Consider the following 27,056-nt stretch of genomic DNA (forward strand, 5'->3'; position numbering starts at 1 on the left):
CAATTTAAGACTTTAGGTCGAATAAAAACACCTTGCTCTGTTCCAACACTGCAGGAAGTCTTCCACTCATTTTAATGTGAACCTTCTTTTAATTTAAATAACTTAATTAAAGTAGATAACTCATGTGAGACACTCTGCCATTACAGCTGTGACAAAAAAGTTCACACATTTTTCTCCCGTCTCTCCTTGTGATCTAATGTCCTCTGATCCAGAGTCAGCAGTGTTTTAAATGTGATGTGAAACTCACGGCGTCTCTCCACAGGAAGGCGTCCAGCGTGTCGGTGGCGTCCTGCAGCTCAAGCTTCATCAGCAGGACGAACTGCAGCAGCTGGACGCCGAGAGCTGCGGAGCGGGACAGACCAGGGACAGATCAGGGACAGATCAGGTGCAGACCAGGGACAGACCAGGGACAGACCAGGGACAGACCAGGGACAGACCAGGGACAGATCATGGACAGACCAGGGACAGATCAGGACAGATCAGGTGCAGACCAGGGACAGACCAGGGACAGACCAGGGACAGACCAGGGACAGATCAGGGACAGACCAGGACAGACCAGGGACAGACCAGGGACAGACCAGGGACAGACCAGAGACAGACCAGGGACAGACCAGGGACAGACCAGGGACAGACCAGGACAGACCAGGGACAGACCAGGACAGACCAGGGACAGACCAGGGACAGACCAGGGACAGACCAGAGACAGACCAGGGACAGACCAGAGACAGACCAGGGACAGACCAGGGACAGACCAGGGACATGAACACTGTGAGATTTATTTCAGAGGAAAGAACATGCAGCTAGAACGGAGCTGAGATCAGCCAGGAGACGCTCAGGGGCGCTTAAAAATACCTGCTGAAGGAGGAGGGAGGGAATCAGTCAGTCAGTCAGTCAGTCAGTCAGTCAGTAAGTCAGTAAGTAAGTAAGTAAATTTATTTATAAGGTGCTTTCCACAGGCAAAAAGTCATAAAGTGCTTCACAAAGGCATAAAACAGCATACAGGCAAACACAGGAAAACACAATTAAAGCCTGGACGTCTAGTTGACCAGGTACAACTAAACGGCTGTCTAAACAGATACGTCTTCATCTGACATTTAAAAGAATCCACAGACACCGCAGACAGTAAGGGTGCAGGCAGAGTGTTCCAAAGTTTGGGTGCTTTTATCTATACAGGAAGGAGACAGAGTCGAATATAAAACTCTACGTGAATATGAACTCCTTGGCTCCCTCCACTCCTCTGTGTGGGTCAACTCGCCTCAAAACCACTTCCAGACTTTTCTCTGTCCTGGCTCCCAAATGGTGGAACGAGCCCACCTCTTCCAGCAACACCTTGGTTAAGTCATGTTCGCTAATAATGATCTATCTATAAAAGCAAGAAGCTTGTGTGTGTGTGTGTGTGTGTGTGTGTGTGTGTGTGTGGATGTGTGTCTAGGGCATATCTCGCTGACTCGTCCATCAGGGTTATCTTACGGCCAATTAGGACATTAGAGAAATAGAAAACACTTAAATGGAGGTTAAGAGAAAAGCAGAAATCCTCACTTTGTAGGCTTTTACTTATGATTAAATTTGATAAGTTGATGCCGTTTAATTCAATCTCTGTCAGTCAAAATCATGTGAATTGTTGCATTCTTCAACTAAAGCTGCAATAATCCATTTTGTGGTCACTTAGCTGCAGCAGAACCCAACCCTGACATTTAGAGAGTGAGCTGTTTACTGCGTGTTCTTCCCCTCATTTACAGTTTAACTCTCTCACCTTCTGCAACGATCTTCTCATCAATCAGCTCCAATCCATCGGCACACGAAGGTTCCCTCACTGCAGCCTCAGAGCACTGCTTACACCTAAAGCACACACAGGAAACCATGAAGAGAAATTCATTTTTTCATTCATTTTAAATGTTGAAGAGGTTCAGTTACTGAAATCTCATAATGTACAGTCATGGAAAAAATTATTAGACCATTTTTTCCTTCAATTTCTTGTTCATTTTAATGCCTGGTACAACTAAAGGTACATTTGTTTGGACAAATATAATAATAACAACAAAAATATCTCAAAAAAGTTTAATTTAAGAGCTGATATCTAGACATTTTCCATGGTTTTCTTGAAAATAACTAAAATCATGATCAAGAAATCCATGGAAAATGTCTAAAGATCAGCTTTTATTTTAAATTAAACTTTTAAATTAAACTCTTTTATGCTATTTTTGTTGTTATCATCAACATTATATTTATCCAAACAAATGTAACAGGCATTAAAATTAACAAGAAATTGAAGAAAACAAGGGTGGTCTAATAATGTTTTCCATAACTGTAGTTTAATCAAAACTGAGCAACTGCACCATCCACAGCCCTGCACAGGAATACTGAGCAATAAATAGGACAAATATGTGTTTGTAGATGTAGCAGCTAAAGTTGTGACTGTATTCTGTGATTCTCGTCTCTGACCCGTAGTATCTCTTCCTGCCTCTGAACAGGAAAGGTGCAGACAGGTCGAGCAGAGCCATGTCGCCGCCCGATGACCTCACAGGGACGATGTTGTGGTAGCCGGCTGACAGTCGACACGTTTCCTCCAGAGTCGAACCTGCGAGACAACAAAACCTGCGTCACCGAGGGTTTCGTTCTAGGATATAAACTTGTTTTGTGGGTTTTGATCGCAGCAGAAACAATCGACACTTGTGAGTCACAAGTGTCGATTTCTTCTGCTGCAAATTATCTATTTTTGTAATGACATGCAATACGACATGTTAAATGTTAATGTTTTCAAAAAATGTTTTATCAGAAAGGACTCTTTTTTTTTTTTCCCCAAGAGGAAGCACTTTTATTTGTTCGTTTTACATTAGTTTAAAGGTGCACTGTATCACTGTCAAAGAAGTGAACGTTTTCTTAGTTATTTTTTCAAAACTGGGAGATTATAATAAACTTTATTTGTATAGCACTTTTCTTAACAAAGTTACAAAGTGCTTTACAGGCAAGAGATAAAAACATAGTGGAAGACAGAAAAAATTACAATAAAACAACAAAGCAAAGTAAAGTGCAATGCAGACAAGTTGGAATCACAAATGTCAAAACATAGAAAGTGTCACGAGCTGGGGGAGAAAACAACCAAGAGATTAAGTAGTTAAAAAGGCTTTGCGATAAAAGAAAGTTTTCAGTAGGGATTTAAAAGAGGCTAGTGATGAAGCCTGTCTGACCTCAAGGGGTAGAGAGTTCCAGAGACTCGGGGCCCTAACAGCAAATATGTCCCTGGAAGGTGGTACATTGTCAATAGTCAATAGAAAGCTTGCTGAAAAGTTACATTTTCGCCGTTGTTCACAATGGCCTACAAAGGGCCATCTTGTTTACAAGCTTGTTTCAAGACTTGCGTTTTGTTGCACTTTAGCCCTAAGAGGTAATTTTGTTCAAATCCCAGAAGGGAAAGTCAATACAAAATAAAAGCAAAAATTGTTTTGAATAATTTCTGTGTCAATTGTAGTGTGTTTTTAAGATGGGGAAAAAAATCGATTAAAATCGAAAATCAGGTTTTGTGTGAAAAAATCAGAGATTTTATTTTTAAGCCATATTGCCCAGCCCTACTTGTGACCTTGACTAACATTCATTTCTTTTTAAATATTGTCACACTGTTTTTTTTGCCTAAGTCATCTCCTCATGACGCCGGCCACCTATGGTAAAATCTCCTACATCCTCAGTTGATCAGATCATGTGATTTTACCCCTTTAAGACCATCACTTCTTTGACAATTTGCTACATTCATAGGAATCAGATAAGAACCCAGCAAAGAAGAGCTAGAGGGAAATTGTTTAGTTATCAGTTTAGTTAATCAGTGTTTTATTGTTGACACTAATATTGGTAACACTTTATTTTGAAGGTGTGTACATAAGAGTGACATGAGCGTGTCATAAACATGACATGGGATGTGTCATGAACATTAATGACACTTTGAAGTAACATTAATGCTCATGATACTTGTCATGTCATGTTTCTGACAGGCTTGTGTAACTCTTATGTAGACACCTTCAAAATAAAGTGTTACCATATCTTGCTTAAGTCACAAAGGCATGTTCAAAAAGTTGCCTAAGTCATTTATTTCTCTTAACCCTTTATAGGTCACTCCTGGAAATAGAAAACGTCAACCCTGAAGTGTTATTGGAGGATATTACAAGACTTTTTGCAAAATGTTTCATTTTTATGTTGCAAATCGAGGTCAATTGAGTCATTTTTATTATTATATTTATTATAGTCTCTTTCCCACAGCAACCCTAAATAGACAATAACACATAATTTGCATCCATCACCACTTTATCTTTTACCTTTAAACTATTTATTATCTTTTTAGACTACTTATTACATATGCATAATGTCTGAATGTCTTTTTTAAAGCACCTTATATATGAGAAGCACACGTAGATTTAGTTGTATACTTTGTTAATACAATGACAATAAAGGAAAGCTTGAATCTTGTATGATTTACTGATTGGTCAGTGATGTAGAAATCCATGTGGTTCTATGAGCTCACAGAGAGCGAGGAGACCTGTTATAGATGTCCACTCAAGTTACCAAATATGGTTCTTTCACAGAAAAAAGAGATGTGTCAAAAAACAACACACGTGGTTGTGTTGATATCATTTTGACACATGTTGTGTAGATTTTAGCACACAATGTGTTATTTTTCTTTTCTTTTTTCCCCATGCCTCTGGATAGATTGACATAATACATGTGTCATCTGATTGGGGGAGAATAGTTTGTGTTTAACAACCAAAAACTTGATAAAAATGTATATGATAGTACATTAAATAGCCTTAAAAAGAATAACAAATAATATTTATATATTAAATGAATATATCAAGTTTAAAAGTTTAACGGCCATTTTTTTTTTTGTCATCCAATGGATTCAGACGTGGTTAACACATTAAGTAGTAGTTTTTGGTAATTTTCAGTTACACATTATCAACATATAATGAGTTAAAATGACACAATTTGTGTGTTAAAATGGCTCACACATTTATTGTGTTAAATTTGACACAACATGTGTAGTCCCTAAGCACACTCACTACATGTGTTAAAATTCTGCACGTGTCATTTTTAACATGTCTCTTTTTGCAGTGTTGCCTGATAAAGGGTTAAGTTACATAATTTACACACAGTGTTATTACTATGCCAATAGCCATCCTTTGTTGCATCCTTTTTGAGTGAAATGATCAATAAATGTCATATGTTACACTTTTTTTGTGTTTCCTGCAAAACTTGAAAAAAAGAGTTAGGCGATTATTTTAACAGGGTGACGATATGTTCATCTTTTGAGGTTATAATCAAAGAAGTAAAGATTTGGACATGTCTGGTTGGACTGTTACCCATGAGGAAGATGAGCTCCTTGGTTTTGTCCTCAGACATGAGCTGGGTGGACAGGTGAACACTCAGTGATCGATCCGGGGACCCTGGAGAATCTGCAGGGACACGGACCTGCCCGGAGAGCGCCCATGGAGGGGGACTGCAGGGTCCAGAGTCCTTGGACGCCTCAGAGAAGAGGCCCGCCACCTCTTCATCATCTGGGACGTCCTGCCTGAGATCAGAGGGAAATCAGATGTCTCATTCCTAACTCCATTCACTTTGTGTCTGAAAAGGTGCTGAGTTTTTTCCTCTGTGGAATAGTTCACTGTGTTATTGTATATTTACCTACATTTGTTGTACTGTTTATATACATACTTCGTATGTTAATAAAATATTGAACTAAACTCTAGTTTTCTAGTTTTCAGTACAGATGCTTTAAAACTGGCAGTTTTAAAACAATATAAAAAATCGTGATAATAATCAAGATCGGACGATATGAAAAAATATATTGTGATTATTTTTTTTGCAGTATGGTCCAGCCCTAGTTTGGGCTTCAAGGAAACCTACGGGGTACATTACGGAGATCACGTCCATATTTTATACAGTCTATGGGTGTAAATATCAGAGGACCTCTCCTGGACATTCAACACCACATGGCTGGCCAAGAAAGCCCAGCAGAGTCTTTAATTCCTCTGTAAGCTATAGAAAAGAAACAACTTTCATGCAAAGGCCATCACAGCATTTCATGATCACATAAAGTAATTCATGAGATGGTGTATGTATGTGGACGTGGATGTATGCACTATTTATTGTTTGTCTTTAATACTCCACGTTTTTCATTTAAGTATCCCTTTTATCTGTTTTATACTACAGTCATGGAAAAAATTATTAGACCGGCCATTATTTTCTTCAATTTCTTGTTAAGTTTAATGCCTGGTACAACTAAAGTTACATTTGTTTGGACAAATATAATGATAAAAACAAAAATAGCTCATAAGAGTTTAAATTAAGAGCTGATATCTAGACATTTTCCATGGTTTTCTTGATAATAACTAACATCATGCTCAAGACAACCATGGAAAATATCTAGATATCAGCTATTAAATTAAACTCTTTTGAGCTATTTTTGTTGTTTTCATTATATCTGTTCAAAAAAATTTACATTTAGTTGTACCAGGCTTTAAAATGAACAAGAAAGAAAGGAGAAAAAGGGTTGTCTAATCATTTTTTTCCATGACTGCATGTGTTTTTACATACATATTTGTATACTCCTGCACTGAGTATTGTACTTAATTTCGTTATGCATTGCATAAAGACAAATAAAGCTATTCTCTTCTATTCTATTGTATGTTCTCCTTCTACTGAGGCATCATTGGGAGCATTCTGACCAGCTGCATCACTGCAGGGTTTGGGAGCTGCGCTGCCTCCAACCACAGGACCCTGAAGCGTCCAGTGAAGGCGTTTGAGAGGATCAGTGGCGCCTCGCTCTCCTCCCTTCTGAACATTCACAACACCTGCCGAGCCCACAAAGCCTGCAGCATTGCTCACACAGGCTCCTGCCATCTGGGAGAAGAAACCGGAGCGCCTGAGCCTGCTCCACCAGACTGGGCAACAGCTTTATACATCAGGCTGTTCGGATGCTGAACTCTCTCCCATCTGCCTCCAAAAAGTCTGGACGGTAACTTTCCCATCCCACACACAAGAACTTTTTTATAAAAGCATATATGTACACACACCTACACTCAGCACTCACCTATCTGAACAGAGCGCTACAAAAATGGCTTATAATTACTCACCCTGTGGATGGCAAATCACTTGTACATCTTTTCATCTTTATTGGTACAAAATATTTCCTCTATCTGTACTGTACTTGTTATCTTTACACTTTTTATTTCTGTGTTTGTGGCTTTTTAGTGTCTCTCCTGACCCCCAGCTCAACATGTAATATTTCGTTTTTTTATCCTGGTATTTATAATCCCTTATTGTTTTGTTTTTCCATGTATACATATCAGAGCTGCGAGAAATGTTCTTGAAAATAACCAAAATCATTATCAAGAAAACTACAGAAAATGTCTAGATATCAGCTCTTAAATTAAACTCTTATGAACTATTTTTGTTGTTATCATTCTATTTGTCCAAACAAATGTACCTTTAGTTGTACCAGGCATTAAAATGAACAAGAAACTGAAGGAACAAAGGTGATCTAATATTTTTTACCATGACTATATATATATATATATATATATAAATAAAATATATATACATATACATATATGTATATATATATATATATAAATATATATACACACACACACACACACATATATATACACATATATATAAACATATATACACATATACATACATGTATATACACACACACACACACACATATATATATACATATATACATTATATATATGTATATATGTGTGTGTATATACATGTATATGTGTATATGTTTCATGTTATATGTGTATATGTTTATATATATATATATATATATACAGTATATATACACACACATACACACACACACACACACACACACACACACACACACACACACACACACACACACACACACACACATATATACTACTATTACTTATATACATTAACTGTATCAGTTAATGTATATAAAGAAGAGTCTTTTAATATTGTGACACTTTAACAGGACAGTGTGTGTGTGTGTGTGTGTGTGTGTGTGTGTGCCTACATGGATCTGCACTTGCTGCAGTAGAGCTTCAGAGCCTGGTGGAGTCTGCTGGGCTCGTAGGATCTCAGCTGGACTCTGACGTGGTGAACTCGACCCGGATGGGAACGCTTCACCTCAGACAGCGTCACCGGCTGGACGTCGTGACTGCAGCTTCTCTCTGACTCACAACAAACACAGTAACAGTTACAGTTAAAGCCTCACAGACACAAGCAGACTCAGCTTCATCAACTCTTAAAGACTCGGAAGGAAATGTGAAAATAGTCCTGAATCTGCCTGCATCCTTAAACATTTAAGATCTTTAACATCATCAAAACAGAATTTCCAAAATCTGTTAAAAACAAAAGCAGTTCAGCTGAATAAATCCACATTTAATGCATTTAAATCCTTTTTTTTAATTTTCCTATCAGCCAAGTAAGAAAGTATGATGAAACAGCAGGAAGCAGGATAGCATTAGTTGACATTATATCACAACTTTTCAGTACTTCCCAGCAGTATACAACAATAACTTCTCATGATTTAATCTATTAAATTAATGCAACCTGGCATGGATGGATTAGCCAAATACAAACGATTAAATCTTTTAAGCCCTTATTAAGTTTCTGCAAAAAATCAACACTTGCTTGCTCGCTGCTGTAGCTGCAGTTCTGACAGTGTGTGCTGCAGGAATGAATGTGCTGACTGAAACTCCACCAAACAGGATTAAACAGCTTCCTGCAGAATAATCTACTGTCACAACAATCACACGTTTAGTTGAAAAGGTCTCCCATCTGCACACAATCTGAGACAAAAACATCTGATTACTGACACATGGCACACCTTTGAAGGTAATAAAAAAAAAATAGTTTGATGTTTTTTATACCTTCTGAGGACTTTTTTTCTAGAGGTGGAGGGGAAAATCGCATAGTATCGCGACATTTTGCATGGCGTTATTATATCGATTAAGTATTTTTGATGTTTTTGTTTTTTTTCTGACACCAAAAACTGAGCTAAAAGTAGAGAATATTTGATTCATCAGGTGGATACAAAAAAACCCACTATTTTATTTTGAAGTAGCTGCTAACATCCATCCATCCAATAACCTTAATAGATCCACCTCCTTGGTGGAAGTGATGATATAAGAAGCTATAAGAGCTGTTTGTGATTTAAAATACAGTCAAGGAAAAAAATGATTGGACCACCCTTTTTTTCTTCACTTTCTTGTTCATTTTAATGCCTGGTACATCTAAAGGTACATTTGTTTGGACAAATATAATGATAACAACAAAAGTAGCTCAAAATAGTTTAATTTAAGAGCTGATATCTAGACATTTTCCATGGTTGTGTTGATCATGATTTTGGTTATTATCAAGAAAACCATGTGAAATTTCCAGATATCAGCTCTTAAATTAAACTCTTTTGAACTACTTTTGTTGTTATCATTATATTTGTCCAAACAAATGTACCTTTAGTTGTACCAGGCATTAAAATGAACAAGAAATTGAAGAAAAAAATTGGTCTAATCATTTTTTCCATGACTGTATTTCCCAAACTGAGAGAAACAGACAGTAAATGACAAACTACTGATCTGAAAAAGTTCCAAAGATTACATTTATGACACTGTTTAATTTCCCAGCAGACCTGTTGAGCTGCTGCAGTGTGTTGTGTTTCATACCTGTGCTGTACTCCACTGCTTCAGCATCTAAAAACAGAATGCAGAGAAATCATCAAGGACTGGACCAGATATAGGATTACAGGAATCAATAAGAGATAAGTAACACAAGCCTTTAAATAAACTGTACTCCGCTGAACTGTGGAAGAAAAGCAGTTCATCAGAACCTTTAGCACTTGTGTCCAATCAGTACAATCACAGTGAGCAGCAGTTTCTAAAGAACTATCCAGTGATTAAAAGCTGATATTTGCTGCATAGTTTCAATTGAATTACACCTAAGGAGGTGCAGTAATATAAACAGCAATAACATAATAGCATTATACAAGCAAGAACCTTTAAATAAAAAGCCATACATAAGGACATAAAGTGGTAAAACTATACTTTTTATTTCAAAGAAGTGAAAACAAGGTCTCTGAAATAAACTACAGTGCTTAACAAATGTATTAGAGCAGCGGTTTGTGCCACAGCTTTCATAAATTAACAGTATTAGTAATTAACAAAATCATTTTTTATGATTCTGTAGTGGTTAATACACCAGTATGTAGAAGCTCTTTAACCCAAATTATATTTTTAATGCTAAAATATGATTTATTGTTACCCATAAGGGCTGGGCGATATGGACCAAAAGTTATATCCCAATATATTTAGGCTGAATATCGATATATTCTATATTTCCCGCTATTTTTATCGCAAAGTGAGAGGAAATGTTCAAATGTCAAAGTCAAATATGACATGTCACAAGTAGTTTTATTGAAACCGTTCATTAAAGTGAACATAAATACTGTATAACAGGAGTACCTTTTATAAAAAAAAAAATCAAAGCTCCATTAAGTGCACATTTAAATAAAAATCTTCAATAAAAATAGCCTATGAAATAAAATAGGCCAATTTTTTTCTGAAATAAATATATTTATATGAGAAAAGAATAAGGAACATTACAAAATAACTAAATATGACAAACCCTAGTAAGTTTATATATAAAGAAAGAAAAAAAATTGAACTATATCGATATACGTGATATGGTCTGATTCCATATCACATTTAAAAATATATCGATATATCGCCCAGCCCTAATACCCATAAATTTTCAAATTTACTGTTTGACTGTAAAAAAAAAAAAAAAAAAAAAAAAAAAAAAAAAAGTAAAGCACATTATTATTTCTTGATTAAGATGTCAAATTATAGTTATTTAGTTGTATTCCTGAACAGAAAAATTTGTTTTAGTGATTCAATGTTCTGGCAAAAATCTGGCTATCAAAAGGTGAATTCAGTTTGTTATTGGCCAAATACAGGTGCATCTCAATAAATTAGAATATCATAGAAAAGTTTATTTATGTCAGTAATTAAATTCAAAAAGTGGAAATAACACATTATCAAAAGGTGAATTCAGTTTGTTATTGGCCAAATACAGGTGCATCTCAATAAATTAGAATATCATAGAAAAGTTTATTTATGTCAGTAATTAAATTCAAAAAGTGGAAATAACACATTATATAGATCCATTACACACAGAATGAAACATTTCATGTCTTCAATTTCTTCTAATTATAATGATTATGGCTTACATTCAATGAAGACCTAAAATTCAGTGTGTGTCTCACTTTTTTTTTTTTTTAATATTACAAAAGACCAATTTTAAAAAGTATGTTTAATATGGAAATGATGGCCTCTGAGTATATCCATCTATATGACTCAATACTTTGGCTGTTTGACTGTTTGACTTGAACTACTAGAAAGGGACTTTTCCATCATATTCTAATGTATTGAGATGCACCTGTAAATAATAACATTTTTAGTTTTAAACAAGCTTTAGAAAGATTTCTAAAATATTTATGTTTTCTCGTTTTTATGACAGGTGGTCTAATAAATTTGTTAAGCACTGTAGATGTATTATATTATAAGAAAGGTGTACATCAGCTGTATTTTCACTTTCCTCTTCTATCCACCTGCTTAGGTATATTGTGATTGACTTTACCTGTAAATGTCAGTCAAGTCAAGTCAAGTGAAAGTTTATTTATAGAGCACATTTAAAAACAACCTCAGTTGACCAAAGTGCTGTACAGTTATTAAAATAGAATAAATCATACACAAATAGGTATAAATAAAAACAATGAAAACAATAAAATACTAAAAACAGTAAAACAATAAAATAGTAATAAAAACTCAATCCAAAACAGAGTTAGAGATAAAAAAAAAAGACAAATAAAAGGGTAAAAAAAAAAAAAAAAAAAAAAAAGGAAAAAGAAATGTATGTATATTACTAAGGTACCAGCTAATGGGGATCCTTAATAAATAAACAAATAAATAAACCTGCTGACTGTGGCGTATTTGCCCTTAAAAGACCCGGTCCTGATGAAAAGTGAATTGCCTAAGTCCCTACAAAGCCAAATTGTTGGGGTATGTCGATAAAGAAGTTAATTCCCGCAAAGAAACTGCGTCCCAAATATTTTTTCCACTCAGAGTTACACAACAGACATCAGGCCTGCAGGTCTGAACACAGACAAACAGCTGCAGCTTGAAAAGAACTCCTCGACTCCGTCCGTCTGCGTGGAAACCTTCAGGTCACAGTCAAAGTTTGGACGTTTTTATTTTATCCTCAGTGAAGCGTGGGCTTTCAGAAGGCCCTGCTAATGGAAGCTGCTCCCTGCAGCTTCACTCCATCCGTCCACTCCTCGCTCTGTCTGAGCAGTCAGGATGCTCATATTTCCGCTGCTGGCCAACATGTTTTTCATTCAATCAAAGACCGGCGGGCGGCCGCCGCTCGCATCACTCCTCCTTTGTATTTTAGTCACGCAATGAAAATATTTTGATTTTCCTTCTCAGTCATTTGTTAGCAGACTTTAAAAAGCAGGCTCAGTGGAAAAACAAGGCTAGCAGCCACGTTTTTATCAGTCCGTCTCACACTCGGAACAGACTAGGGATGGGAATAATTCATCGATGATCGATTAATGGTCGTTAAGAATTTGGTCGATCACGTGGAATTTTTAATCAATCTGTGTATTATTTTTAATTTTATCTCTGATTGCGTATCATTATCACTGAACTGAAACACGGCCAAGCATTCAGTTCTTCGGCCGTACCTCAATAAGCCAATGAGCTGAGAATTTAGTTGGATAAAGCTACAGTTTGCAAACTGAAAGTTGCAATAATAATTATAAAACACACCGAAATACAAGAGTATTAATTTGAGCAAAACTAGCTTACTGTATCAAACCTTGCTAGCATGGTTAAATGTGCAAGATTACTGTAAAAACTAACCTCATGCCTCTTCGGGGGCTAAAACATAAAACAATGAACTCCTTGACGTTATCTTTACAGTTTAATCTCATATGAGTTACTTTTAGATCGACAGGATCAAGTATTTTTTCATCCTTTCAAATTAAAAGCGTCCGTTATCAAAACGGACAGAATCGATATAATATTACCACACAAAATATCACAATGCTATGCTGTATCGAACCCCCCCCACCACCTCTACTGTCTACAGAGCACGACCCAAAGCGAATGCTAGCTGCTCTGTGATACTGTACGTGGTCACAATGAAAATACTGATGCTAAGCTAATAAATATCAAGTTAAAAAGAAGAACAAAGGGATATACAGATAATTAAGCTAAAAAGCTGTTAATCACAGGAAATAAGCTCCAAAATGTCCCTTTTTTTCATTTAATATCTACCGCTGTATGAAGAGGCAAAGAAAATCTTATTTAAAACCTATTTTAACAACACAAATAAAATAAAATAAAAAATAAAATAAAATAAACAGCCTAGAACAGAGCATTTTTAACACATTGTGTTCTTGCCTACAAATGTCTAGAGGGCAATTTCTAAAAAACAACAATTATGTTATGTTGCTTAACAAACATCATCATTTCCCATAATTCCTGGAAAAAATGATGTTGCAGATATTAGAGTTAAAGTTGTAAAACTGACTTTGGAAGAGAGCATCTGTGTTTTTTTATGAATTATGACAAGTTAAGATGATGTAAAATTAACCCTTGTTTGACTTTTTAAACTTTCTTTTGGTGGAGAGAAAAACCATTAATATGAAACTGTATTGAGTTATAGAAGCAGGCAGAGCAGAGGCTACAACCTGCATGTAAGGTCAGGACTTCGGCTCTCTGTAAATCAATAAATTAAAGTCAAAGAGTGTACAGCCATGCTAGCAGCTGTGTTAGACTGTACTCAGAGGAAAATTGTGCTCTGAGCTTAATGCTAACATCAGCTAAAAACGACTAAATTCAGGTTTCATCCAACATCCGTTCATACCCAGAGACTCTGGTGGAGTGCTCCAGATCTCCAACAAGTCGGAGTCATTCAGCTCTTCTTCCTCATCATCTGGCAAGGTCTCCATGACTCTACAGGAACAGAAACAAAGAGACTTCTGGTTGTGAGACAAAAACATGCATCTATATATGACACATTTCAGGTATAAACTATATCAGGGATGGGCAACTGGAGGCCCGGGGGCCCAAAATTACTTCTTGCAATTAATGTTGGTCTGCTGTTCTTGCACTGAAAAAAAAAAGAAATCACAGTAAGTCGTTATTTTTTATTTGCTACAAACCTTTTGTATTCCTATTTATACTGTTATACATGCATTTGAGCATGAAATATGTTAAGTTACTGCACTGTAAACATATTTAAAATTGCAGTTTCATCATATCTGGTTAAGTGCACGGTCCTATATGTGGCCCTGTGGTAGTGTCATTAAAAATTGTGGCCCCCTCCAGCATTTAAGTTGCCCATCCCTGCTCTATATGGACAAAAGTATTTGGCCACACCTGTTAATTCTTGAATTGAGGTGTTTCAAATCAGACTCCTTGCCACAGGTGAATAAAGTCAAGTGCCTAGCCATGCAATTTCCATTTGCAAACATTTATGATGCAAAATGTTCTCCCAGCATCCGCCAAACCCAGATTTTACCATCTGAATGCCAAACAGAGAAGCGTGATTCATCACTCCACAGAACTCGTTTCTGCTGTCAAAGACATTTTGGGCAACGCAATGCTTCCAACGTTGTGGCAACAGTTTGGGGAAGGCCCTTTTCTGTTCCAGCATGTCTGTGCCCCAACTGTTCATAATCATAATCTGTTATTCTGTCTCTTTTTCTGTCTCTGTGCATGGGGGTCACTATCTGTGGCCTGTTGTTGATGACTTAGTAGCCTGGTGTGATGAGCCTCTCTTGAGCTGAATGTGTCAAAAACCAAAGAAATGATAATTGGTTTTAGGAAGTCATCCTCTCCTCCACCTCCAATAGTTGTTAAAGGTGCTGTGGTTGAGATGGTGGGCAGCTATAAATATCTAGGTGTGGTCCTTGATAACAAGCTGTGCTTCGAACCACATGTTGAGGTTACCTCCAAAAAAGTCCAGCAGAGACTTTTCTTTTTAAGGAAAATGAGGATCTTCCATGTCTCCTCTGATGTGATGACTCTCTTCTACAGAAGTTTTATTGAATCTGTTTTAACCTTTTGTATTGTTGCATGGTTTGGAAACCTGAACTTCTCCAACAAGAATCGCCTTGGTAGGCTGGTCAATACTGCTGGAAGGATTTTTAGGAAGTGGGCAGGAAGGCGTTATGTCTCTGTATAACAGACAAGTCCTGAGGAAGGCTAACGCCATTATGGATTGTCCTGATCACCCTCTTCAAAATGAATTTGAGCTCTTGCCCTCAGGCCGTCAGTGGAGAACTAAAAGACTCCAGGTCTCATTTATACCAAGTGTCATTTATTTAAGTAATAGAAATTAGCCCTCAAATTGCTCATCTTCACAAGTCTGCTTCTTGCACATCTGCACATTGCACTTTTCGCCTATACCAGGTATCAACTCTCCATTTAGGGGTATTAGCTCTGTAATGAACATGTGTCAGCGACTTTATATATGCGTATGGCGTTTCTTTGACTGTGTTTTATTAGACTTTTATTGGGTCTTATTCTATTATCGTTTTGTACCTTGTCTTGTGTGTCCTGCTGCAAAACTAATCTCCCTTCAAGGGACTAATAAAGTGATTCTGATTCTGTGTGGTGAAGGTCACTATGCATGCATAACACACTAACCTTGTCTGTGCTATCTCTCTCTATGCAATTATGGATCAATGATGCAATATGCTTTTGATACAATGGTTATGTTTGTGTGTTAATATTGGTTTAGAAACTGTGATTACTTTAAATACATATATTCCATCTGCTTAAACTGATTAAGATTCTATAATCACAAAAAATGTATTTTATGTTTCATATTTTAGATTTCATGTAGACATTGCAAAATCTGTGTCTCCAATTATATCTCTGTAAGTCATAACAAGGCAGGAGGTTTGTTTTAACAAGTTTTAGTAACAGGTCGGGACACGGACATGGCGTACTGGGCAGAGAAGATTGCTGCCTGGTGACATGCCGTGTCCCTATGTTGATTAAAACAGACAAATCAACAGATCAAGATGGCGGCACTTCCTGGAAGAAATCTACCTTCATGTTTTAGCAAAATCTGTCAGAATATAAAAAAAAAGGTTTCAAGGGAAATGAGCCTGGTCCAGACTTCATGACCTGAAACCAGCCTTCTATGTATCAGGGACGTGTAGAGTGAACCCAGAGACTCTGTAACTGCACATTTGTTGACGTATTGTAATAAAATGTAAAAACTAAGAACTTGGACGTCTCTTGCTCATCATTCCCCATCAAACGATCTGCGCAGAGAAATAGGTGAGAGGTTACTTTTGGAGTCAGATATTTGAATTTTAAAGGTTTCCTCAATGCATTTCTCTAACACAACGCAAAAAGCAAGGTCCATAAGGACATGGTTTGATAAGTTTGGTGTGTAAGAACTTGACTAAACCGCACAGAGCCCAGCCTAAACCCCATCGAGCACCTTTGGGATAGGGATGGGTACCTTTCACATTTGAATCGATACGGTACCGATACCCGGTACCTGGGAATCGGTACCGGTACTCAACGGTACCAATTTTCGGTACTTTTGCGTAACATATTTATTTCTCAAAATATAAACTTTAAAAAATATATCAAAACAATATAAAATCCAGGATGAGCAGTGCTTTATTGTTGAGTGAACGTACATTTTGTAACATGAAGGTTGCAGTGTTATCAAAGAATGCAGGGGAGCTCTCAGGTGGCACGGAGGAGAAAAAAAAAAAGTTGCAAGTGCACGTGTGATTTGTTGTGATGACGTCGTAGCTGTGCGGCGCAGCACCGGTCAGACAGTATTGTGGGCATAGCATGATGGAATAAACAAAGTTGAGTCGGGCTGCTCTGTGCACATATCGAGGATGACGCAGGAGTCCGAGGGATTTAATTTCAGCGAGGCAGTTTGGAGTTAAGTGGCAAGTAATATTCCTGAGTTGAAGAGCGGAGTATTAGCGGAGGACCAGAGATGCAGCAGCTAGCTTCTAGCTGCTAATGAAAAGTCTACGGATGAATGGAGAGAGCAAACGGAGTAAGGAAGGTCTAATCTGGAGGCAGACGAAGGCCAAGCCCGGGTAGAGACATTGGAGAGATAGTAGCTGGCGGCTAGAAGACCTAGAGCCGGCTGTTGGTCTCTGTTCCGCGGTGGAAGACGGCAGCAGTTAGCGGCCGCGGTGAGCAGACAGGACCAGACGAGGAGGTAAATACATTTTAAAAAATAGTGCGATCGTCAGCACGCTTGTTAATCAAAGACGTCAAATGAAAACGGGTTGAAATCAATGATCAGTTTAAAGTTAACGCCGTTTAGGTACCGAAACATGGTACCGTTTGATTTTACATGAATCGGTACTCGGTAGTACCGACGGAATTCGGTCGGTACCTATAAAAGTAACGAAATCGGTACCCATCCCTACTTTGGGATAACATCTCACCAGAACATCCACCTCTCACAACGACAGGAGGCACTGTGCTGAAGGAAGTCAAAGACTTCAAGGACCTGGGCTCATGGGTCAACTCAACCGAGCAAGACCTGAAAGTGAGGAAGGCACTTGCATGGAGGGCCCTGAATGGCATGACCAGTGTATGGAACTCCAACCTCCCTTGGAGGTCCCTTGGAAACTTAGCTTCTTCTATGCAACTGTGGAGTCTGTTCTCCTATATGGCAGTAAATGCTGGACCCTGAAGCCAACCCTGCAGAAGTCTCTAGACGGGTGCTACACCAGAATGCGGCGAGTACACATGTTACCAACAAGACTCTGTATGAGGGAATACCAAGGTTGAGCCAGAAAATAACAGCCAGGAGAATGAGACTAGCAGGACACTGCCAAAGGCATCAAGAACTGTCGGCCAGCAAACTGGTGCTGTGGGAACCAACACATGGGCGCCGGTCTGTGGGACGTCCCACACTAACATATGTGGATGTACTCAAGGACGATGCAGGAGCACAAAGTACCAATGAACTGGCCAGATGTATGGAGAATCGGGATGACTGGAAGCGACGATGGAAGGCTCGTCTGAGGACGACCTAGAGGGATGAACTGTAATGGAGATTGCGAGCCAGGCCTTCTCGTCCAACATCAATGCCTAACCTCAGAAATGCTCTACAGAATGAATGGGCACAAATTCCCACAGAGACAATCTGAAGTTTTGCAGAAAAGCCTTCCAAAGAAGAGTGGAAGCTGTTATAGCTGCAAAAGGGGGACCAACTCCATATTTAAGTTTTTGTATTTGAATTCAGTGTCATTAAAATCCCTGTTGGCATAATGGTCTGATGTCCAAATACTTTTATCCATGTAGTGTATTTGTCCCTTGTCTGCTGCCGTACCTCTTCAGCTCCTGCACGTCGGGGCTGTTTTCTGGAAGAACCCGGATCCCCCTGCCGTACGTCGTCCCTCCGTGCAGGTGAAAGGCCAGCTGTTGCACCTCCTCCTCCGACTGGCTGCTGGTGAGGTCCTGCACCTTAGCGGTTCCTGGGATCACTCGAAGGTTGTAGATTCTCAGGAAGTCCCCGGGCTGATAAAGAGACGGAGAGATGAAGAGAACATTAGAAACATGTTACATAGTAAAGTGACAGGCAGCAAGGTAACAAAATACCTTTTATTGCACAGAAAGTACATAGTTTAGTGTAAAATAAAGAAGTTAGTGGGAAATAAGTCAAGTCATAGTTTTTTTAAACTACATTACAATGGTGTGACTTAAAACTGTTAACATGGAAAGCAAAACATTGGTGCAGCATAAAATATCCTGACTTGAAGTCTCTAGTTTGAGTCAAATTCCATAAATGTTGGATCCAACATTTCCCATAATGCAACCAGATAACATGTTTTTCATGCTCCTCATTCAAACTTGTAATTACAGTAAGAGGGTCACAGGTTCGACTCCGGCCTGCAGCTCATCTGTGTGAATTTTGCATGTCACAGTCCAAAAACATGCAGCTTAGCTTTAATTGGTGTGTGTGTGTGATATAATAATAAGAGTGAATGGCCCCCGGGTTCGGACAGGTGGTTAAGGATTAGAGGTGTGAATCAGCAGAGGCCCCACGATACGATTTTATTCCAATACTTGAGTCACGACACGATATTATTGAGATTTAACTGCATATTACATTATTTGTATTAATTATTTTATGTAAGTAGTGTTCTAATTTTGTAAAGACAGAGCTCAAGTAATTACTTAATATACTGTTATAAGATTTAATTTTTAAAAAAGTCCAATCACTTTAAATTTATCATATTTTTTATGTTAAATCTCGACCTGAAAAGTAACTAAAGCTGTCAGCTAAATGTAGTGGAGTAAAAAGAACAATACTTGTCTAAAAATTGAGTGAAGTAGAAGTTAAAAGTTACATAAAATGGAAATACTCAAGTACCTCAAAATTGTACTTAAGTACAATGTACTTAGTTACTTTCCACCACTGTTCATAAGGATTTATCCGCTCACTCCATCACTCTGTTCACACTGTGCACATGAGACCTCAGCAGATGGCGCTGTTGCTCCAGACTTGCAGTCTGTGTGGTGACAGTGATACAGAGGCTGCTCAGAGGATTTGGTCTGGAGGTTTGTCTTTTCCTCCACCCCTTCAGCTCTCTGTCACGACGAGCCTGCAGGCGACAGAAATCTTTCCCCGCTCTCATCATCAACTAACGCTCCGGTGATCGAGTGTCAGAGGGACTTTGCTCTGTTCAGAAAGGACACTAGAAGCCTTTATAGTGTTTTCACATTAGTTTATCAACATAATACCAAGACACACACATATATTCTTTAATTACATTACAGCTTGGGAGCAGAAGAATGATTCAGAAAGTGAATCCTCTTTATAAGCTTCCTTTAAATCCATTTTCTCCGTATAGTGAGTGACGTGTGACTCAGTGTCAGAGTGGATTAGCAGCCGGTCTCCTGAGGCCCCTCTCCTCCTCTGAAGATCCACAGGGAGCCCAGAGACGAACTGGGAGAACTGTCGACCTGCCCTCAATCACACGGAGACATTTTACTATCTGGAATTGTCCTCTTATCGCAGGGGTGTCAAACTCTGGCCCGCGGGCCAAATTTGGCCCACAGTGTAATTTTATTTGGCCCGCGAGGCAATACCAAATTATTATATTATTGTACTATAAAAGCTGACCCGCCGGTATTATACGGCGCATTTACCGCTAATACTAGATTTATTATTGTTATTGTTATTTTTAAATGTATTAACCTGTTGAAAAACTTTATTTTGATATTTAAATCAGAAGGATGCAAATAGAAAAGAGGCATACAATTTTTATTTAATTTTTATTTTATAAATGAATGACATTGATGTGTTTTTTATTTGAAATTTGATTTTGCATGTCTGCACTATTTAGTTATATATTGTATGTTTATAAGCGTCGCTGGTTCCATATTTAATGTTAAAGCAAAACATGTTTGGTATATATTAAAAGGTTTATTTGTTCAATGTTGGCCCGTGATTTTACTCAAGTTTTAAATTTTGGCCCATTGTGTATTTGAGTTTGACACCCCTGTCTTATCGTCAATTGTGTCCATATAACTGGATGTTTCTTTAAGACGGCTTCTCGCTGTTTATGCGAGTTCAAAGAAATCCCAAGTGCAATTCACTTCATGTCACTCCACCTGTGGGAATATTTTGTATCGATAGAAGACTAAAAAGACTTCGTAGAGGAAAGATGAGATGCATGAACATTAACCCTCTGAAATCTTCGGCTATTATGCCTTTTAAAAAATCTGTTAAAAATCTTCACCATGCCATGTTGGTATCAGTTTTTTCAGCGTTACCTCACCTATATGTCCTGATAATTAATTTTTAACTTTGACTTACTTGAGAAAAATGTTGAACCCAAAAGAAACAAAGGAAAACCTAAAATCTGATCTTGAAAATTATGTTTCAAAACACAGAATTTTAAATGTTGCAAATATGAATACAGGTTGCATATAGAACACAAAAGATGTAAAATGAGGATAATCTGTAGTTCTATATTTTTATACTAAATATATTTGAAAAATCTCCGGTTTTACTTGGCCGAATATAATGAAAAAAAAATCTGGTATGTAGTTTCAAGACAGAACTTTAGATGGAAGCTGATGACAAGGCTCAATGTTGCTTCATTTTAATGTCTTCACGTCATGAAGAAGTAATGTGCAGGTGCTTTCATGGACTCTAGAGGGTTAAAAAAAAAAGGTGTCATGATTGGATTGATGGAAGGACTGCTCACATCCTTGACGCCAGTTGATGTTTTTTCATTTTGGAAGGAAATGGAAAAAAAAACAGCCCTTGTGTCACATACGTAATCTTAAAGTGAGTTAACAGTGAATACAAAGCTGATTTGCAGAAGAAACTGCAAATGCATGTAAAGTCAATGGAGCAAACCCAGAGAACTGAACATTTTTTAGCTCAAGAGGGGAAATAAATGAAGATAAAAAGAGAAAATTAAGATAAAAAGACTCCAGACTGACATCAAGTCAGGCATTTTGGTATGTTTAGTAGAGGTGGGGGGAAAAACTGATACAACATAGAATCAGGATATTTTGTGTGGCAATATTATATAAATTCATGGCCGCCAGGTATCGATATTTAGCATTCTGTCAGTATTTTCACCGTATTTTTCCGGAGGCCGTAGCGGGCTCACTTTTAGTAATATATACTGGATATATATATATATATATATATATATATATATATATATATATATATGGTTTCAGAATCATATGAAACGAGAAAATTTAAGGAATCTATAGGCACCACATGCGTCAGGATATCGTGGAAGTAAGTTGTCGAAAAATGCCGCTGCAAAGTTTGGCTTTTTTTCTGTTTCATTCAAAGAAAAATTGAGAGCAGTGAATCTTAAAGTTGAGGAAAGTTTGATAAAATGCTGCAGTTGTTGTCGTCCATACATGTTTGATATCAGTTGAGTTCAGTTTGACTGAATACTTTGTTGGTCAGTCTGTGGGTTCATAAAGGAAAGATGAGATGCATGAACATTAAAAAAAAAGGTGTCATGATCGGATTGATGGAAGGACCGCTCACGTCCTTGACGGCGGTTGATGTTTTTGGATCGGAGGGACTTTTCATAGAACACTCCTTTTTATTTCATCTGCACAGCAAGAACCAGGAACAACTGTAGTTCTTGGAATGCCATTTCAAGAGACTTTTTAAGCTCCTTTTTCAGAAAAAGGTATCCTCCCACCAAAAGAGGAACAATGAGTGACGGAAGCTCCTGAAAAACTCCTGAAGACCCAGCTCTTCAGAGACTGATACAGTCATGAAAAAACATTTTAGACCATTGTTTTCTTCAATTTCTTGTTCATTTTAATGCCTGGTACAACTGCAGGTACATTTGGTTGGACAAATATAATGATAACAACAAAAACAGCTCATAAGAGTTTAATTTAAGAGCTGATATCTAGACATTTTCCATGGTTTTCTTGATAATAACCAAAATCATTATCAAAAAAACCATGGAAAATGTCTTGATATCGGCTCTTAAATTAAATTATTATGAGCTATTTTTGTTGTTATCATTATATTTGTCCAAACAAATGTACCTTTAGTTGTACCAGGCATTAAAATGAACAAGAAAGCAAGGAGAAAACAAGGGTGGTCTAATTTTTTTTTTCCACGAGTGTATATTTAATTTTGTATTTATTATATTTTCTACTCATTCGGCTTAAGCGGTGGACAAAAACACTTCTTATAATGGGAGGGAAAACCCTGCTAGTTTAACTTTAACTCCTTAAATTTGTTCATGTGAGACAGTTGATGCAAGAGACTTTTTTAGCTCTTTTTTCAGAAAAAGGTACCCTCCAACCAAAAGAGGAACCATGAGTGATGGAAGCTCCTGAAAAACTCCTGAAGACCCAGCTCTTCAGAGAGCATCTTCTCTCCTAGCACCACACGACAACTCCACTCCTTAAAGAATTATCACTAGCACTTATTGCTGCACTAATAGCTCTTATTGCACTATACCTTGATTGTTTTCCCTTTTCTGTTAGTCGCTTTGAATACAAACGTCTACTGAATGACTAAATGTAAATGTAAGAGTACATTATTTGGTTTAAACGCAGGCAATGCAACCTCCACAGCTAAGACAAAACAGAAACAGCTTGTACTCTTTGTTGTAAAATTGAAAGGAAATGGCAACAAACAGACTTATAATGAAGGCTTTACTGAACATAGATGTGACTAGGGGAAGTGGAAAATGCCCTTTTTATTTAAAAAATTTAATTTTGACTCGTCAGCTGCCGGTATTCTCATTGCGGGTTCAAATAAAACCAGAAAAAAGGCCTTTGTAAGTACGGTATGTACTTCTCTCCTTTTAAAAAGTTCCCAGAACTGTTTAGTCCAAAAACACATTTATTACATTTACATTTATTTATTTACATTTATGACTTTTTTCTGCCACAATGAGAAATATCTCACATGACGTCAACTACAGCAATTGCAAATTGCTCAACGCTCAAAACGATTTCTGTTTGTGTCCCGACAAGCAAACTACTAGTCGCTGTGTGAAAAATGAGTTACCCTATCCCCAAGCAATTCAGTCCCTACCAAACCCTAAAGGTATGTTTAGAAACAATGCAAAGCTCATTTTCATCTTGTGTTATTCGAATGAATATAAAATCTGTGTTTATGTGTCAGAGTCTAAATTGTCTCTGAATGATGGTTTGACACCAACGACTGCTGCTCACATCCAGCCTTCTACAAAAACAGTCGCCTGGACATCTTTAAATCACGGAGGCAAACTTTCCAGTCAAGTTTATTTTGGACACTTTTGTATGCACTTTGAAAGGAAATGGGGAAAAAAACAGCCCTTGTCACTTAGATTTAAGGACTAAGAAAGTGTCACATACTTGTAATCTTAAAGTGAGTTAACATTGAATACAAAGCTGATTTGCAGAAGGAACTGCACATGCATGTAAAGTCAATGGAGCAAACCCAGAGAACTGAACATTTTTTAGCTCAAGAGGTGAAAAAAAGTATTCCAAAAAGTGAGAAAATTATGATACAACATAGAATCAGGATATTTTGTGTGGCAATATTATATCAATTAATGGCTGCCAGGTATTGATATTTAGCATTCCGTCAGTATTTTCACCGTATTTTTCTGGAGGCTGTAGTGGGCTCACTTTTGGGCAAAGTTCGGCTTTTTTTTATTTTTCATCCAAAAAAATTTTAGAGCAGTGAAGCTTAAAGTTGAGGAAAGTTTGATAAAATGCTGCAGTTGTTGTCGTCCATACATGTTTGATATCAGTTCAGTTCAGTTTGACTGAATATTTTGTTGGTCAGTCTGTGGGTTTGACTCTCATTGTGGAGAAATATAAAGACTGAAGTGAGATGAATAGACTGGGTTTTCTCTTATTTGACAAAACAATTCTTGATTGAATTTAATTTTGTGGACACAAAATGTAGTTAAACAGTTAAATCGCAATAATAAAGTTTGGCAATATTCACCATATCTCCAAATGCTTAAAATTGCAATAATATCGTATCGTGACTCAAGTATTGGGATAAAATCACATCCTGGCGCCAATTCGCTGATGCACACCTCTAGTTTTTAGCCTCCGCTGTCAGGCAGCTATCTTCTACCAGACATAAATTATCTTGGCATTATTTGGAAGCCTACCTGCCTTCATTGCAAACAATCTGATCTCATCAAGACTGGATAGTTTGGTAACAAAACATTAACCCATTTAAGCCGGGAAAGCATTACCGCATTTCTACCATTAAAACCGGGAAAGCGGATACGTCGTTTTGTAGTATTTGTAGTTTTTTCCACCTATTTTCAGTCTCTTGGCCAATGAAATGCATCAGAATACATGTGGGAGTGTCGCAATGCATCATGGGACTTTTCCAGAACTGAAATCATGGCGGAAGACGACTATAGCGGAGGGAGCTCAGATATAACAGCTATAAGCTCTCAAATACTCAAATATAGCTACAGAGGCTGAAAAATCAATTATTTAGTAGGCGTTGAAAGTTCTGTTGAGTTTCCAGAAAAACTTCAGGTTTTAGGGGGTTATTTTAAAATTTCCCACAGGTTTTACAGGCATTTTAGGCCTAAATGGGTTAAAATATCTTGACACCTGTTTGGCTTCATTAAGTTACATTTAATGCAACAAGGCCAGCAGTAGTACTCTCCTTCCTAGTTATTGAGCAGAACTTCTTAACTATGTAAAAAAAAAAGACTATTTGAGTAGGAATCATTATTAAGACCATATAGTCCCACTGTGGTGGGAAGTAAACAATGAGACCAAACAGACAATATCTCTGTTTACAGAATCCCAGACTCTGCCCGGGTTTCATTCTTTCTCCGGAGACCTGGATGTTTAGCAGAATGAGACAAAGGAAAACAACGGTAAGTACTCGGGAGTCTGGCTGTGTTTTCTCAGAGCTGCGAGAGAATTTAGCAGAATTTACCACAGTTTGAGTTTAGAAACAGGTGTAGAGAGAACTGAGAGAGTAACTAATGCTGGGAGGCTGTGAAAAAAACACCAGAGGACAGACGGCGGGGCGGGAAAAGGTGGGACCATGTGGTGTCGGCTCTGATCTCGCCTGTTCAGGCTTCCTGTCTGTATTCACAGATTAAATCCTCTGCAGTGGTCCTGAGAGGCCAGGTGTGATTATAATGAGCAGACATTCAGCTGAGAGAAGCAGCACTAAGTTTAGACCAGAACATGACTCATCTGATACGAGGACCAAGGTCGCAGTAGGTCCAAAAGTGCAGTCGCTTACTGAGACACTTTAGTTGATGAAAGTTGACTTGCATTTCTTCTGACGGTCACAAAACGTGAATTTTCGCATTTTCATTCACCTTTTTTTTGTCATTTCTTTTGGTATCCCAAATCATGCAGGTGGGAGAGAAATACACACACAAATACAGACGGCCCGCTGGAATGTTAAATATCGATACTTGGCGGTCATGAATCGATATAATATTGCCATGCAAAATATCGCGATACTATGCTGTATCCCCCCCACTTCTATTAAAGATAATGGATGGATGGATATTAGCAGCTACAACATAATAATATAGTGGGGTTTTTTGTGTCCACCTTGCGGCCCACTGTAACACTAAAGATCTATACTTGGCTTCAATGGATCGATATTTTGCAATGCAAAATATCGTGATACCATGTTGTATTGATTTTTTCCCCCACCTCAATTAAGGATAATGGATGGATGGATGTTAGCAGCGACTATATAATAATATAGTGGGTTTTTTGTGTCCACCTGATGAATGTAAATCAAAAATTCTGTCTACTTTTAGCTCTGTTTTTGGTCTCCACCAACTCCTGAGAAAAATATCTGGCTCTTCAGCTGTTAAACGCTCCACTATGTTCACCAGCTAGTGTCTAACTGTTGTGTGCTGAGCTGGTGGTGTATGGTGAGTTTTTCAGAGCTTGATTGATGAAATCACTGAGACAGTAAAAACAACACCAAAAAGCCAAAAAACAAAAGTAGGAGATAAAAGAGGCTAAAAAGCTCTGGAGGTCTGCAGAACTGTTGAAAATTCACTTTGAATTCATTACAAGTGACAACTTTGGCACAACACATGTTAACCGGAGTCAAATTCCATGTTTGTGTACGCATACTTGGCCAATAAATGTTACTCTGATCTCCTGATGAATCATAACCTTTACTTAATGCAGCATGAAGAGAAGACCACGGTGTGCCGGACATACAGTTTGTACTATCTTATATACAACTCAACAGCTCCTACACTGACATGCAGTCTTCTACGAACAGTGCAGCACGTGTCTAAAATATTCATTCACATAAAACCAAAAATGTCCCCACACAGGCACAGCTTGGAGGAGGATTTAAGTGGACATGATACAAGAGACAGAACAGACTCCCAGGTATCAAAGAAGAGACGGCAGCAGATCTCCAGGTGTCCGTGTAAAGACGATCACTCTCAGATATCCACATGGGGACAAAAAACGGGTTGTCAGGTTCAA

General features: G+C 37.8%; 1 protein-coding gene across 1 annotated transcript in view; it reads right to left on the bottom strand.

Moving 5' to 3' along the window:
* The window catches only part of pot1 (protection of telomeres 1 homolog), a 119,560-nt gene that overhangs the window by 3,161 nt on the left and 89,343 nt on the right, over positions 1 to 27,056 (bottom strand). The window contains exons 12-19 of the mRNA XM_059335894.1: positions 18,427 to 18,614; positions 13,957 to 14,045; positions 9,693 to 9,719; positions 8,042 to 8,198; positions 5,346 to 5,554; positions 2,443 to 2,578; positions 1,754 to 1,839; positions 248 to 342 (exon numbers count right to left, since the gene is read on the bottom strand). Coding sequence (XP_059191877.1) covers positions 248 to 342; positions 1,754 to 1,839; positions 2,443 to 2,578; positions 5,346 to 5,554; positions 8,042 to 8,198; positions 9,693 to 9,719; positions 13,957 to 14,045; positions 18,427 to 18,614 — 987 coding nt within the window. The remainder of the gene's footprint in view (positions 1 to 247; positions 343 to 1,753; positions 1,840 to 2,442; positions 2,579 to 5,345; positions 5,555 to 8,041; positions 8,199 to 9,692; positions 9,720 to 13,956; positions 14,046 to 18,426; positions 18,615 to 27,056) is intronic.

The sequence above is a fragment of the Centropristis striata genome, chromosome 6 (assembly GCF_030273125.1).
Source record: "Centropristis striata isolate RG_2023a ecotype Rhode Island chromosome 6, C.striata_1.0, whole genome shotgun sequence".
Classification (NCBI taxonomy): Eukaryota; Metazoa; Chordata; class Actinopteri; order Perciformes; family Serranidae; genus Centropristis; species Centropristis striata.